The sequence below is a fragment of the Pollicipes pollicipes genome, unplaced genomic scaffold, assembly GCF_011947565.3.
Source record: "Pollicipes pollicipes isolate AB1234 unplaced genomic scaffold, Ppol_2.1 Scaffold_6138;HRSCAF=7277_pilon_pilon_pilon, whole genome shotgun sequence".
Classification (NCBI taxonomy): Eukaryota; Metazoa; Arthropoda; class Thecostraca; order Pollicipedomorpha; family Pollicipedidae; genus Pollicipes; species Pollicipes pollicipes.
In genome coordinates this window covers 21,406,547-21,418,739 of record NW_023596818.1, presented here as the reverse complement: position 1 = coordinate 21,418,739, position 12,193 = coordinate 21,406,547, and the positions used below count along the sequence as shown (strand labels likewise).

The 12,193-nt window shown below is 53.9% G+C and overlaps 1 protein-coding gene across 1 annotated transcript; it reads right to left on the bottom strand.

The window, feature by feature from the left end:
• Nucleotides 1-328: 328 nt before the first annotated feature.
• On the bottom strand, nucleotides 329-11,287 carry LOC119105447 (uncharacterized). The gene is made up of 7 exons (XM_037228910.1): nucleotides 11,195-11,287; nucleotides 9,499-9,623; nucleotides 5,815-6,021; nucleotides 4,874-5,023; nucleotides 2,863-2,995; nucleotides 1,455-1,576; nucleotides 329-474 (listed from the first exon to the last, which is right to left on the bottom strand). The coding sequence occupies exons 1-7, from the start codon at nucleotides 11,245-11,247 to the stop codon at nucleotides 329-331; spliced, it is 936 nt and encodes a 311-aa protein (XP_037084805.1). The 5' UTR covers nucleotides 11,248-11,287.
• Between the last annotated feature and the right edge of the window lie 906 nt (nucleotides 11,288-12,193).

Here is a 12,193-nt window from a genome sequence, read left to right as displayed (position 1 = left end):
TCGTGCAATTATTCCAGTGCGCTTGGTGACCTTAAAGTGGGCATCATGGCAAACCCACATAAAGTTACGTGGTAAGCATGCGTGCAGCTATGCATTCTACCGGTAGCAGCGTACTTTTGCTTAGTATTACACTCATTAGTCGTTTGCTGCCACAATCATGCGTGTGTTTGGTCATTGACTGATTTTTGCCAAGCATATCTCAGTTATGGAAGTTCTTGGTTCATCCAGGTACTTGCAGATTGAGCAGCCAGTACAATATGGCGCATGTTCCACGCGGAATGGCAGCTGTTCAGCACAGTCCTCTGCCATCGGTGTCTCTCCACCGACGTCAGTGCACACACTCACGCTCGCTGACGTCAGGCACCGATGCGCAGCGGATCTGTGTGGCCCGGATGTTGAAGTGGTACGGCACGGACCCGCCTAGCACGTGGTTGATGACGAGCGGGCCGTCCTGCTCGATCACCGGGATCGTCACTGTCGGCAGTGCGCCGCCAGCGCGTCACAGAGTGCATACAGTGCCGACAATAAAGACCTGCCAGCACGCTACAGAGCGAATACTCTGTCAACCAGCACGCATCGGCCGGTAGGCAACACATGTAGGCGCTGTCAGCAATACGCAACGGTCGAAAAGTCACATAGCTACACCGCAAAAACTGCCGGCAGTCTGTGCCGGTAAGCACGTCACAGAGCGTATACAGTGTACATTGCTGGTGACACCCACTGGTCAGCACGTCACAGAGCGTATACAGAGGACATTGCTGGTGACACCCACTGGTCAGCACGTCACAGAGCGTATACAGAGGACATTGCTGGTGACACCCGCCGATCAGCACGTCACAGAGCGTACACAGGGAACATTGCTGGTGACACCCATCGGTCAGCACGCCACAGAGCGCATACAGAGGACATTGCCGGTGACACCCACCGGTCGGCACGTCACAGAACGTATACAGAGGACAGTGCCGGTGACAGCCACCGGTCAGCAGGTTACACGGCGTATACAGGGTACATTGCCGGCGGGCACCCACCTGTCATCACGTTACAGGAGCGTATACAGTGTGCATTGCGGGTGACACCCACTGGCCATTTTGCTTGGGTTGTCAACAAAGATCAAATGTGATTTTATTTTGTGCTACGCACAGCATTTGGGTGAAATTACAGCATTGTTTTGCATCCTGTGATGCAAAGGGAACGCTCGACAACAATTGGCGGATAGTGTACCGGCGGTGCAGTGGTAAGCTTTAGTGTCTGGTAAGCCAGGGGCAAGGCTTTTTATTTCCCGCGCTGCCTGCCCCTCCTAACCGGGTGAGAGGCAGGCGACGCCATATAGGCTCAGAAGCTGAGTGTGTGATAAACCCCAATCACACGGCAAAAATCGGCTTTCACGTTACTTCAGTGTCCCATAGGTACATCAGTAATACGATGCTTTGGAAAACCGTAGCATTTTCACTCACCTGAAGTTCCTTTTAGCATGCCACAGAAAGGCACAGACCTTTCAGATTTCCCGACCAAGTAAGTCAGCTGCGAATCGAGGCACTTCTTCAACACCGGTGTGCTGTAGTTTAAGAAGTCAAGCCTGCGGTAATGAGTCAGTGCATTAAACTCTTCATAGACAATTCTGGCGGAATTGGTACTTGCTTTGTGCTAAATAGCACACCGATATGTAAACCCCATGCCGAAAATGGCTGAATTAGATATAACTGCACGCGGTTATGACGAACACAGCCGTATGGACATTTTTCTATCCTACGGGTGAGGCATAGAGGCCGCCTAAAATTTACGTTACATATTTTGGGGCCAGTTTGACTCATGCTCCTTGGGGAAAAGGTTGGACCCACGCCCCATGGCTGGCAACTATGGCTGGCAATTGCTCCTCGTCAAATTCTATGAATGCTGGTGTCCTGTAAGAACTATGGCTTGCCGTTTCAACAACAAAAATGTATCGAGTGGGATCATCGGCAGGCGATTTTGAGTTCACTTTTGCTATTGTTTCAATAAAGGCATGCTGCCGAAATATCAACCCGTCTATACCTCCATTCTCCTGGTTTTTATCCGGGGAATAAGGCTGTTACTACTGTCTTATCTATACCGTTGTCGGTACCAACTCCGCCACCAGATTTGTCGATACCTTTGCATATTATGCTCTCATGGGCGTCTTTAAGCGTAGGTAGCAACAAAAGCTCGTGCTGCCTGCAGATCCATACGGTATCATTGTTTCATAACGTTTCCCTCGCAGTTAATAAGCATTCGCGAAAATTGGACGGCAGCAAAAATCCAAGTTCATCGAAGTGGAGATGTGGAAGCGGAATCAGGCGCATTGAAAAAACAAGCGGGAGAGCGCAACGCGGCACAGACCCGTAACCCGTAACCAGTAACTGCAACGAGAGACACTCAACAGCTGGCACGCGCACATTCACGCGTGCGTGCGCGTACATTACCGACTGTATGCCGCACGAGATTGCGGATTACATGCTCCAACGTCGCTGAAGGAACTCGGCATACTTTGAACTTTGCATGGCACTGAAAGCTGGCGCGTGGAGATTCAGACCCTCAGAAACGAACGAACGGTGCGAGGATGATGGCGGTGTAATATACCCAGCGATTTGATGTTGGTTGCAAATAACCATCATAATCATTTCTTGCATTCGTCATTCAAGTAAACTTGTCTCGATTCCCGGACTGCAACGACCGAACGCCTATTGACCATTGGGAACCCTGAACAGTCACGAAGGCATGTTGACGACCATTTTCTGACAAACTCACACGGTTGTAACAGCATCTCTTATGACCAAGGCTGGCTGTATATCGTATGAGCACCGTATTCGTGCATACAAAGCAGCCTAATAATGAGCATTTGCTCACCGCACACCGCATATATCCGGCCCGACGGTAACTTGGTAGTTGCAGAGCAGGTTACCGACGTCATCTTCAGGAAAACTTGGATTCCTGTAGTAGGTGAGACGCTCTTTGGTTTCGATGTTGCAGCTGTGTTTAACTGGAAAATGCCGATATTCAGAAATGTATGGCAAACACATATCAAGCTTTACAGCGCACATGAAGTCAGCTAGGTCTGTGACCCCAGCCTAGGCGCGCCCGACAGACGGCCGCAGACTGCTGTCTGTAGAACGGCTGAGCGAACCTCGCCGGGCCGCCCGTACGCCCGCGAGGCCAGCCAACGGCGTCAGGACTTTTGGGTCGCGCTCGCTTCGCCTCACGTAGTAAAAGCGCGGCCGCTGACCGGCGTGGAGGGAAGTATGTTGTTTTGTGGCGAGGCACCCACTAACCACGCCGGATTCACGCGGCGAGCACACGCAGCAGACGGATCGTGGCTACTGGCGTCGGTGCAGGTGAGGGGCACGTCACGTGGCCTCTCCACTTCTCGCGGATGTTTTACATTAATCCTGTGGTGACGCAAGCTATTTGACTCGGTTTGGCACACGCGCTTTTTAGACCCTCGTTGTAACACTTCTTGCCAGCATCTCGGAACGGGAAGGAACCCATGCATGAAGCCTGACTATCAGCTCATCACGTCCATATTGGCTAACACTGGCGGATTAGTTGCCCAGCTAAGGGAAAGCGAGGCGACAATTTGTCTAATTTGTGTTGAGCTACTAGCTTGCAAGAGATGCGATTCTGATGGACAATAGACCGCTGTCTGGTTAAAAAGTTCTCGTCCCGTGTGTGTTGCGACTCATGTCCTTTTTGTAGATTTATCGTGGGTCTTTTTACGCTTTCTTTGTTTCTGCGTCTGTTCGCGAACGTGCGTGCAGCAGTTTGCCTGTTTCGTGTATTAAATGTCCTCATAACGAGATGACTGATGTAATACGCAAAATAAAAAGGGGCATAACTAGGCTCCACGGCCTTAAACACATTCGTATCGGTGTATCACTAGCGGAGGTGAAAAGACAATGACCCTTCACTTTTCGCTTTAGTTTGATATCAAATTGCGGCACATGGAAAAATTGGATGGCTTCAAAAGCGGATTTTGCAACGCCTGCTATCCTTTATAACGTCCCTATGCTATTCGTCCAATTATGCGCGAAAGAATAAAGAGGGGGGGGGGGGCAAGGCTGTGTCTAACGCCTGATCATTGCTGTCACCGTGTTGGAAGAACCACAGCTGGATGCCCTGGATGCCTTGAATATCGCTGTGTAAATATGATTGACTCAACGATGCTGAAAAAGTGCAAGGAACGCGAACACCTACCCTCTGTGCAATGCCTGATGTACGTGTTTGAGTCATAATTTCCAGGAAACAGCCTCCAGCCCACTTCTTTTCCCAACCGCATGTTACGCCACACATAGCGTGCGCGGTCATCCGTTATGTGTAGCGAAATGCAGCCGGTCGCGTCAGGCGCTTCCCGTCATAAGACCATTCAACTCAGCACGTGGTGCGCCGCTCGAGCCGCACGCGTGCCCGCTTCTGCAGACTTTGTGTGTGCCAGCAGGACTACTCGCACCACTACCCACGCTCATTGTAACCGGTATGCCACTGGCCATGTGGGTGCAGCGTCAGTAAGGGTCTAGGTATGAAGGCAGGCGCGCTGTGCACCCCGCCAAACCGCCGAGGCATTACATCCTGGCGGGTTTGTGATGCAGGTAAGAGCACTGGTCATTCGCGGTGATTGGTGATGAGCCCCACCACAAGTCATGCACTGCACATTTTGGGCTATTTGACACCTAAACGTAGGATATGGCACTGCTTGTCTTTTTCTTCAAGCTAAAACATGGTAGAAATAATCAAAAGCTGTCAAAAGCACCTCAGCATTAGTCAAGAGCGGGAGGTCAAGCCGCCCCGGCCAGCAGGCATTGCGCTATGATCCGCCAGGGTGCGGGTGACCTGAAGGCTGCCGTGTCGGTAGGCCACCACTCACAGACGCAGCAGACGCCGCGCTCGTCGGCGCAGATGCTGCTGTAGGTGCCGCCGCGCAGGTAGCATCCAACGGCGGCGTGGCACACTCCCCGCTCGCCGTTAGGGGCCAGGCAGATGGGCTGGCTGTACAGCAAGGCCGGCGGCGGCAGCACTGTCGGAAGGAGGCGCCCGGTCAGACGGGCGGGCGCGACCGCCGAGCAGCTGGCTGCGGTCGCAGGACAAAGGATCGCAAAAGGTCCGAGGACAGGCAGTCACCAGTTCGGGTTCGAGGCAGCGCGTTTAAAAGAGTGTGAGCTGCAGATAAGCGCGGCCTTGGACGCACCATCAGAAACCTGCTCTCAGCACACTGGTCAGCTGTACTTGCATGAGTTATGTTAAACAGGAAGTCACGTATAGCCCATCGTGATGGCTGCTGACGTAGCAGACGAGCGTGCATGCTGTCACCGTTGTGCACCGTCGTCACACGCCGTCACCAGCACCGTCACACGCCGCCCGATGGTTGTGACTCGAAGGTCGCAATGTGAACGGCTTAGTAGTCTTACCCAGCCACATGGCGGGGAATCAAGCCGACCACCAGCTTGTCCGAATGTCCGAATGTCTGACACTGTCACGCCTGCTGCACAGTCACGGCTCCTGTCACACTTGCTGCACAGCCACGGCTCCTGTCACGCCTGCTGCACAGTCACGGCTCCTGTCACGCCTGATGTCTCCAGAGGCGCCCAGAGACTCCAGCGCCAGATGTCTCCAGAGGCGCCTTGAGACTCCAGCGCCAGATGTCTCCAGGGGCGCCCAGAGACTCCAGCGCCAGATGTCTCCAGAGGCGCCCAGAGACTCCAGCGCCAGATGTCTCCAGAGGCGCCCAGAGACTCCAGCGCCAGATGTCTCCAGAGGCGCCCAGCTCTGTTCTGCGCGCCGGCGCGCCAAACTCGTCGCGGACCTCACCTGGCAGCGGCGAGTTAAACACGCCGAGCGTGGGGACGGCAGCGTTCTGAGCGCCGGCCGGCGGCGGGCTGGGCGCCTCCTTCTGCTCCTCCGGCGGCTCGCTCGGCTGCTGGCCGCTGCCCTCCTCCTCGCTTAGCTCGTCACTGCCCCTTTCAACCGTCTCGGCGTCCAGGGTGCCCTCCATTCGTGCGTACAGCGGCGTCGTCACTGCTGCCGGGGACGTTTAGGTGCGGTGAACGTGCGGGGCTGAGAGGGGGCGTTCGGGTCAGCGTGCAGGGGTGTTGCGTGAAGCTGGCGTGAAGGAAAATCTACAGCTAACGTGGTAAGCCGATCGTGCGAACAGTCTGCGAGCAATGTCTGCGATTTGCGTCTGGGCATAGCATATATGTGGTGGCAGGGTAGGTAGATGTAAATAGATAAGTTGTACGCATTCTCTTCTAGCACTTAGCTGACGCAAGTTTCCGACCCAGGTCAAATTCGAGATCCTGCCCTTTTCAGTCCACCACTTGTCTCATATTATCGAAGTTCTGTTACCATGTGACCAAACATCCAAAACGAAAGAATGACGGACAACTTAAGGAAAGAACGATAGTTTGAACGATATCGTCAGATAAATTGACATGCATGCGGAAATGCAATGATGTCACAAAACAAAAAGCATGCGTGAACATTTCCATATCATAGATTAGTCGGACGCTATCCTTTGCCGAATAGAATCCATGATCAACTCACGAGGAATCACGAAGTCGCTCCGTGCAAGGAGTAGAAGTCATCACCAATCACCCACAGTGCGTCTACCTCAAAACATCGTACCTCATTTCTCATTAGACGCAGTTGCTGGCCCTGCGAAGAAACCACCCCTTCCTTCGCACTTCATGCACACCGCTCCGAGACCACCATTATAGCGGCAAACGGTACCGAGTGGCTGTGGTATGGGGCCGAGTTGCACAACTGGTGCACTCTCCCGGGAGAGGGGAGGGGTGAGCTAATGCGCGGCCGGTCCAACGACCCGGGCAGAAGCGCCCGGCCTGAGCGGCACGTGACGCCGCGGCGGCCGGCCGGGCCGCCCGTCGGCTGGAGATCACGGCCAGCCACTTGGCGGCCTTGCGGCCGGCCAGCCGAACACGTCGGGCCAATATCCAGCGATGAGTGCGGGCAGACGGGCGGCGTCCCCTCTCCCCCAAGCGGACAGACGGGAGGCACCTCTCCGGTGGCGGTGTCTTCTCGCGGCGCCATAACCCGAGGTCACAGTGTCAGTAGCATCAAACGGCTTCTCATGACGGCTTCGAGATAACGATGGAGTGCCATCGCAGGGGTTGTCATGACAAGCAAGAGTCGTCACGATTTTCTTTGAGTTATACCATGCCGATCCAACCATTCGCGCGCTCGAAAAAGAGGCGCGGACGGTGATAAAAAGAACAAAGGCCAATGTCAAGGTTCATCGACACAATGCCGCTGGTGGTACCGGTTCTGCGACGCGAGAGGCCGGCAGCGCTGTCCGTCGATGACGGAGGCAAGCTGCGCATACTAGTGGTGGGCTTGCACGCAACCGTTTAGTCATCATTAGTTACACTTCTTGGCAGGTGTTTGAAGCGATGTCTCAGAGACTGACTGAACGGCAAATAAACCTCCGCCAGTCACTTACTAAAAGCGGTGAGGCAAATAATGTACATGTGCACATTCCCGCATATCCTCCTCGTCCCTTGGTGTGCATGAATGAGCGTGGTATGATTTAGGGATCTGTTTTCGCACAGATGTATCAACAGTTAACATAAGTAGATGATCGCCACCGCAGCCGGCGCGCCAACAACATATGCCGCGGTAAACGCGTGAAAGTCTCAGCGGCAGGGTCTTTAAACTCATGCCAACGAAGGAGGCATTCAGCACTGCGTTAGGTCCAGGAAGAGAAGGCTGCGGTACCGAGCGAGGCGCACGAATCGCAGCGATGATCGGTTCAAAATGATGGCTTCGATGAGCGCCGAGCGGCGAACACATTGGTTCAATGCACGGGAGCTGGCAGGCAGGCCTGAACACACCGACTTCAGAGCGAATGCAAATGTTTGAACATCTGAACGGACATTTGAAGACATTGAAGCGATGCATCGACCGCATTTATTCAAGCATTGCTCAGCATTCACCCGATGAAGTTTGGTGCCCATCACATGAAAGACTCCGCTGGATCCATCTGCCAGTGACTTGGCCATTACATCAGCATGGCCTGCATTGCCCATTAAATGGAAAGTAATGGAAGCTTTGCATGTATGGGTCAGAAAGTTAATTGCAACGGCATACAGCTTAACACAGGAGTGGCTTGAGATACGGGCTTTGCTACAAGCAAACACCAAAACAATGCAAGGCCGTTTATAATCCTGTCCGCTTTAGCCCAGCGGTTACCTAAAGCTTGTCTGACACCAAATAGCACAGATAAAGGCCGTTATCTGCGACATGAGCTGGTACACTTCGTCGCAGCTTACAGCATGCCAACGGGCTGAACTTGGAAGCCAGCTGCGCGGCCGTCATTTTTTCTCTTCTTGTATGCATTCAAGAGCAAATAAAACAGCATTTCGATGGCATAACTTTCATATGGCGTATTGTCGTCACAGCTATCCAGCGGAAAAGCATGATAACGGCAAGTGACGTCAGCCTACTGGGCCAGCTGCTCCAGCCTCGTGATTCCCAGATTCGCTGCTGTTAGTTTCTGAGCTCACAAAAACGGTCGAGTTGGCCACAAAGCGTGAAATGTCTGCCAAAGGTGAACATTTTTGCCAAAGGTGGGCAAAGGAGACGTCACTGTTGATGCCGTTCGAACATGCGACTCCCATGATAAAATACAAGGGCTGTGGGTATAGCTCTGACTCCTTAAAGCGATCGACACAATGTCATTGATCAGATGAAATCATCAGATCAGTATGCTTATGTAACGGGCTTTGTCTGCGGCGCGTTCGCCGGCTGGTCCTGATAGGGGCGCTGGTAGTCGCTACTCACTGACCCTCGACCACACGTCACGTGTCTGTGCGCCTGTGTCCGACTTCAGGCCCCTACTCTGCTGGCAAACACCCCAGGAAGTTATCTGCAACGTCCTGGGTAGGTCCCCAATAATTAGGGACTTACAGTTGTTGATATGGGGTGCAGCTTTTTAGATGACATGGGAACTTCTCAGAATTGCAAATATTGATATAAAAAACTATACTCTGGAGACTTGGGCGCACCCCTGGTTCATCATTGGGTCCATAAAGCAATGGGCACGATTGGAGTCATTGAGCGTATTCTTGTTCCACTCTTGGGACGCGAGAGGCCACGTGGCCTCGTACCGGTTGGTGCGCTTTCAATTACGCCGCTTACGGCAGGTTTTGCTGCTGTCGCTTAACTACCAAACCTGATTAAAGCTTGATAAGCTGCTGTCAGTCAAATGAATCAGCTGCCAACGCGAATGACGCCTCAACGCCTGCTCGCGGCACGCTCTTCATATCGAGCACGCAGTGCGAGTGGAGAGAACTGCTCCCGTTGTGCTGTGGTGTGCAGTGTGCATTCATTTCAGGCATGCGTGTCGGCAACCGCGAAGTGCAACTCAACACGTGCATTCGCATTGTGAGAGTTTTACAGCCGGCATGGAAATGCTACATGACTCCCCGATATGTGATGCACCCTAAAGAGCAGGCGTATTACGACGTGGTGGGTACTCACGTCTGGTGGCATGCCGCAGCTCTTCCATCACAGCCATGGGGAAGTTTGGCGCTTCTCCAGCTTCATCGAATGTTTTCGTCGGGACGTCGTAGCTGTAGCTGGCAGCGGCTTCCAAAATTACGGAGCTAGAAGAAAAGGAAGAACGTTGAATGCACTTGTCTACAGAGTGGTCTCTTCTTTCGGAACGTGTCCTCATTACAGCGTGTAGGGTGCGTATGCGTAGGAGCAGATATATGGCTAATCTTAAGACTCGGACCAGAAACGTGAGGAAGCCTTTTGAGCTAAGTCATCACCATTGTGGTGATAGGCCAGCGACTTTAAGTCTCCACGATATGTATGTACGCGGTGACCAGCACTGCAATGCTGTGGGGCATCACTTGAGCCGCTTAGTTCATACGCGTCATTGAGACATCCCACTGGGCGTGCGATTACCGAACTCACACTGCTGGCATTTACGGTATAAGTCTTTATGCATGATTCATTCACCCACGACTCTGTTTCTTTAGTCACAAGAAGGAAATAGATCATATTAAAAAGATATGTGATTGTCATTTATATTTATTTCTGGTTAGGTGGCCAATTTGCGGGGGGCTGTTCCATCCCCAATCGCTTCCCACATTCAAGTCCATGTCCCACGGTAGCATCCTCACATCCTGTTTCTTATTTCCTTCTGTTCCAAATGTCACGGAATTATGACCTAATGCATCATGCATAGCGACTTGTACCAGAATAGCCACATGGGCGCTTGTACGGTAGGTGTGTATGGAAGTAGTACAGATACAAACACGGATCAACGTACTTCACGAATACCACGACCAATTTGCAAGCATACTTCCGCAGAGGCATGGTGCGACAGTGTGAAGCCAAATTAAGTAAACCCGGGCGCTTGGCGTATGCCAATGTCCTTAATGGATTTGTCACATCGCACTTGTGTGAAGCGCACTTCACACAAGCACTTCACTTCACGCAGCGCACACGCAAACTTACAATGGATAACGTTTGCCGAGACACGTGAGGACAGAGGGCCTTGCCCGAACAGAACCATGGGAAGTTGGGCTCTCCTGATTCAAGCAAGATCAGGAGACGGCGGACACCACTTGGGCAAGAGCGGATGATGCTGAGCCTCAGCTCAGCAGGACCGTGGGAAGCTGGATTTACATGATCCAGGTAAAACCAGGGGACAGAGGAGCCCCACACAAGCAGGATCAGGGGGCGAAGGACCCCACCTGAGCAGGACCATGAGGAGCTGGACCTCACCTGAGCAGGACCAGGAGACGCTGGGCCTCACCTGAGTAGGACCAGGAGATGCTGGACCTCACCTGAGTAGGACCAGGAGATGCTGGACCTCACCTGAGTAGGACCAGGACACACCGGACCTTACCTGAGGCCGGACCAGGAGACGCTGGGCCTCACTGAGCATGGGCCAGGGACACACCCGGACCTTACCTGAGCAGGACCATGAGGAGCTGGACCCTCACCTGAGCAGGGCCAGAGACACTGGACCCTCACCTGAGCAGGACCAAGAGATGCTGGGCCTCACCTGAGTAGGACCAGGAGATGCGTGGACCTCGCCTGAGTAGGGCCAGGACACACCGGACCTTACCTGAGCAGGACCAGGAGACGCTGGGCCTCACCTGAGCAGGGCCAGGAACACCGGACCTTACCTGAGCCAGGACCAGGAGACGCTGGACCTCACCTGAGCAGGACCAGCAGCACCAGTCGCTGTGGATCAGCTGCCCCGGACCTCATCCCGTCGGTGCAGGAGCTGCCGCGGCCGTCACGGCGATGATCACGCGGACCACTGCCGGTGCCACAACCGGCCCCGCCGGCCGCGCGGCGACGCGCCGCCCCCGGCGGAGGTCAACGCTCCTCGCGGCGACCTCGGGCGGCGGTCGGAGCCGGCGCCGCCCGGCGCCGCCCGACACTCCTGGTCGCGCGACTCCGGCCGGCGGAGGAGCCTCGTCATCCACGCCGCCAGGGACGCCTGAGTGACCGACCCGAGGCACCGCACAGCGCGCCACGAGGACACTCGGAGTGGACACGGAGCGGGCCGGCAGCGGCGGCGCGGACCGGTCCGGCGGGCCGCAGGCTGGCAGGCGGCCAAAGTACCGGCGGTGGTCGGTAATATCAGACCGGGGGATGCTGCGATGAGTTTGTTGTACTCAGATGGCCAGAGTGCCGGCAGTGGTCGGTAATATCAGACCGGGGGATGCTGCGATGAGTTTATTGTACTCAGATGGGAAAATGCCGTACTGAACCGAGTCCTTAAAGCGAAGAACACTGCTCACGCAGATCTGTAGATGGTGTGCTGGTCTGGTTCACTCAGATTAGAAAATGTTGCGTTGTTGGTCTGGGTCCTCCAGGCTAGCAAACAACCTTGGTCTGGGTTCCTCACACTGCAATACGCCGTGCTGGTCCCGGTCCATTTGATTGCTGGACGCTGTGTTGGTCTGGTTCCTTAGGCCGAAAGACGCTCCGCTGGTCTAGTTTACTTAGACTGCTAGCCGGTGTAAAAGCTTGGGCCACTTTGTCTGGAAGCAGTGTTATTGGCCTCGCTCTCCCAGATGGTAGTCAGTGCATTCATTTCAGTCGCCAGGACTGGTAGACCTTATGTTGATCAGATTTTCTCTGCCTGGCACACACTGTTTTGGTTGCATAGGTTTTAAAAACAAGTGCAACCACCTTCCTCATTCTA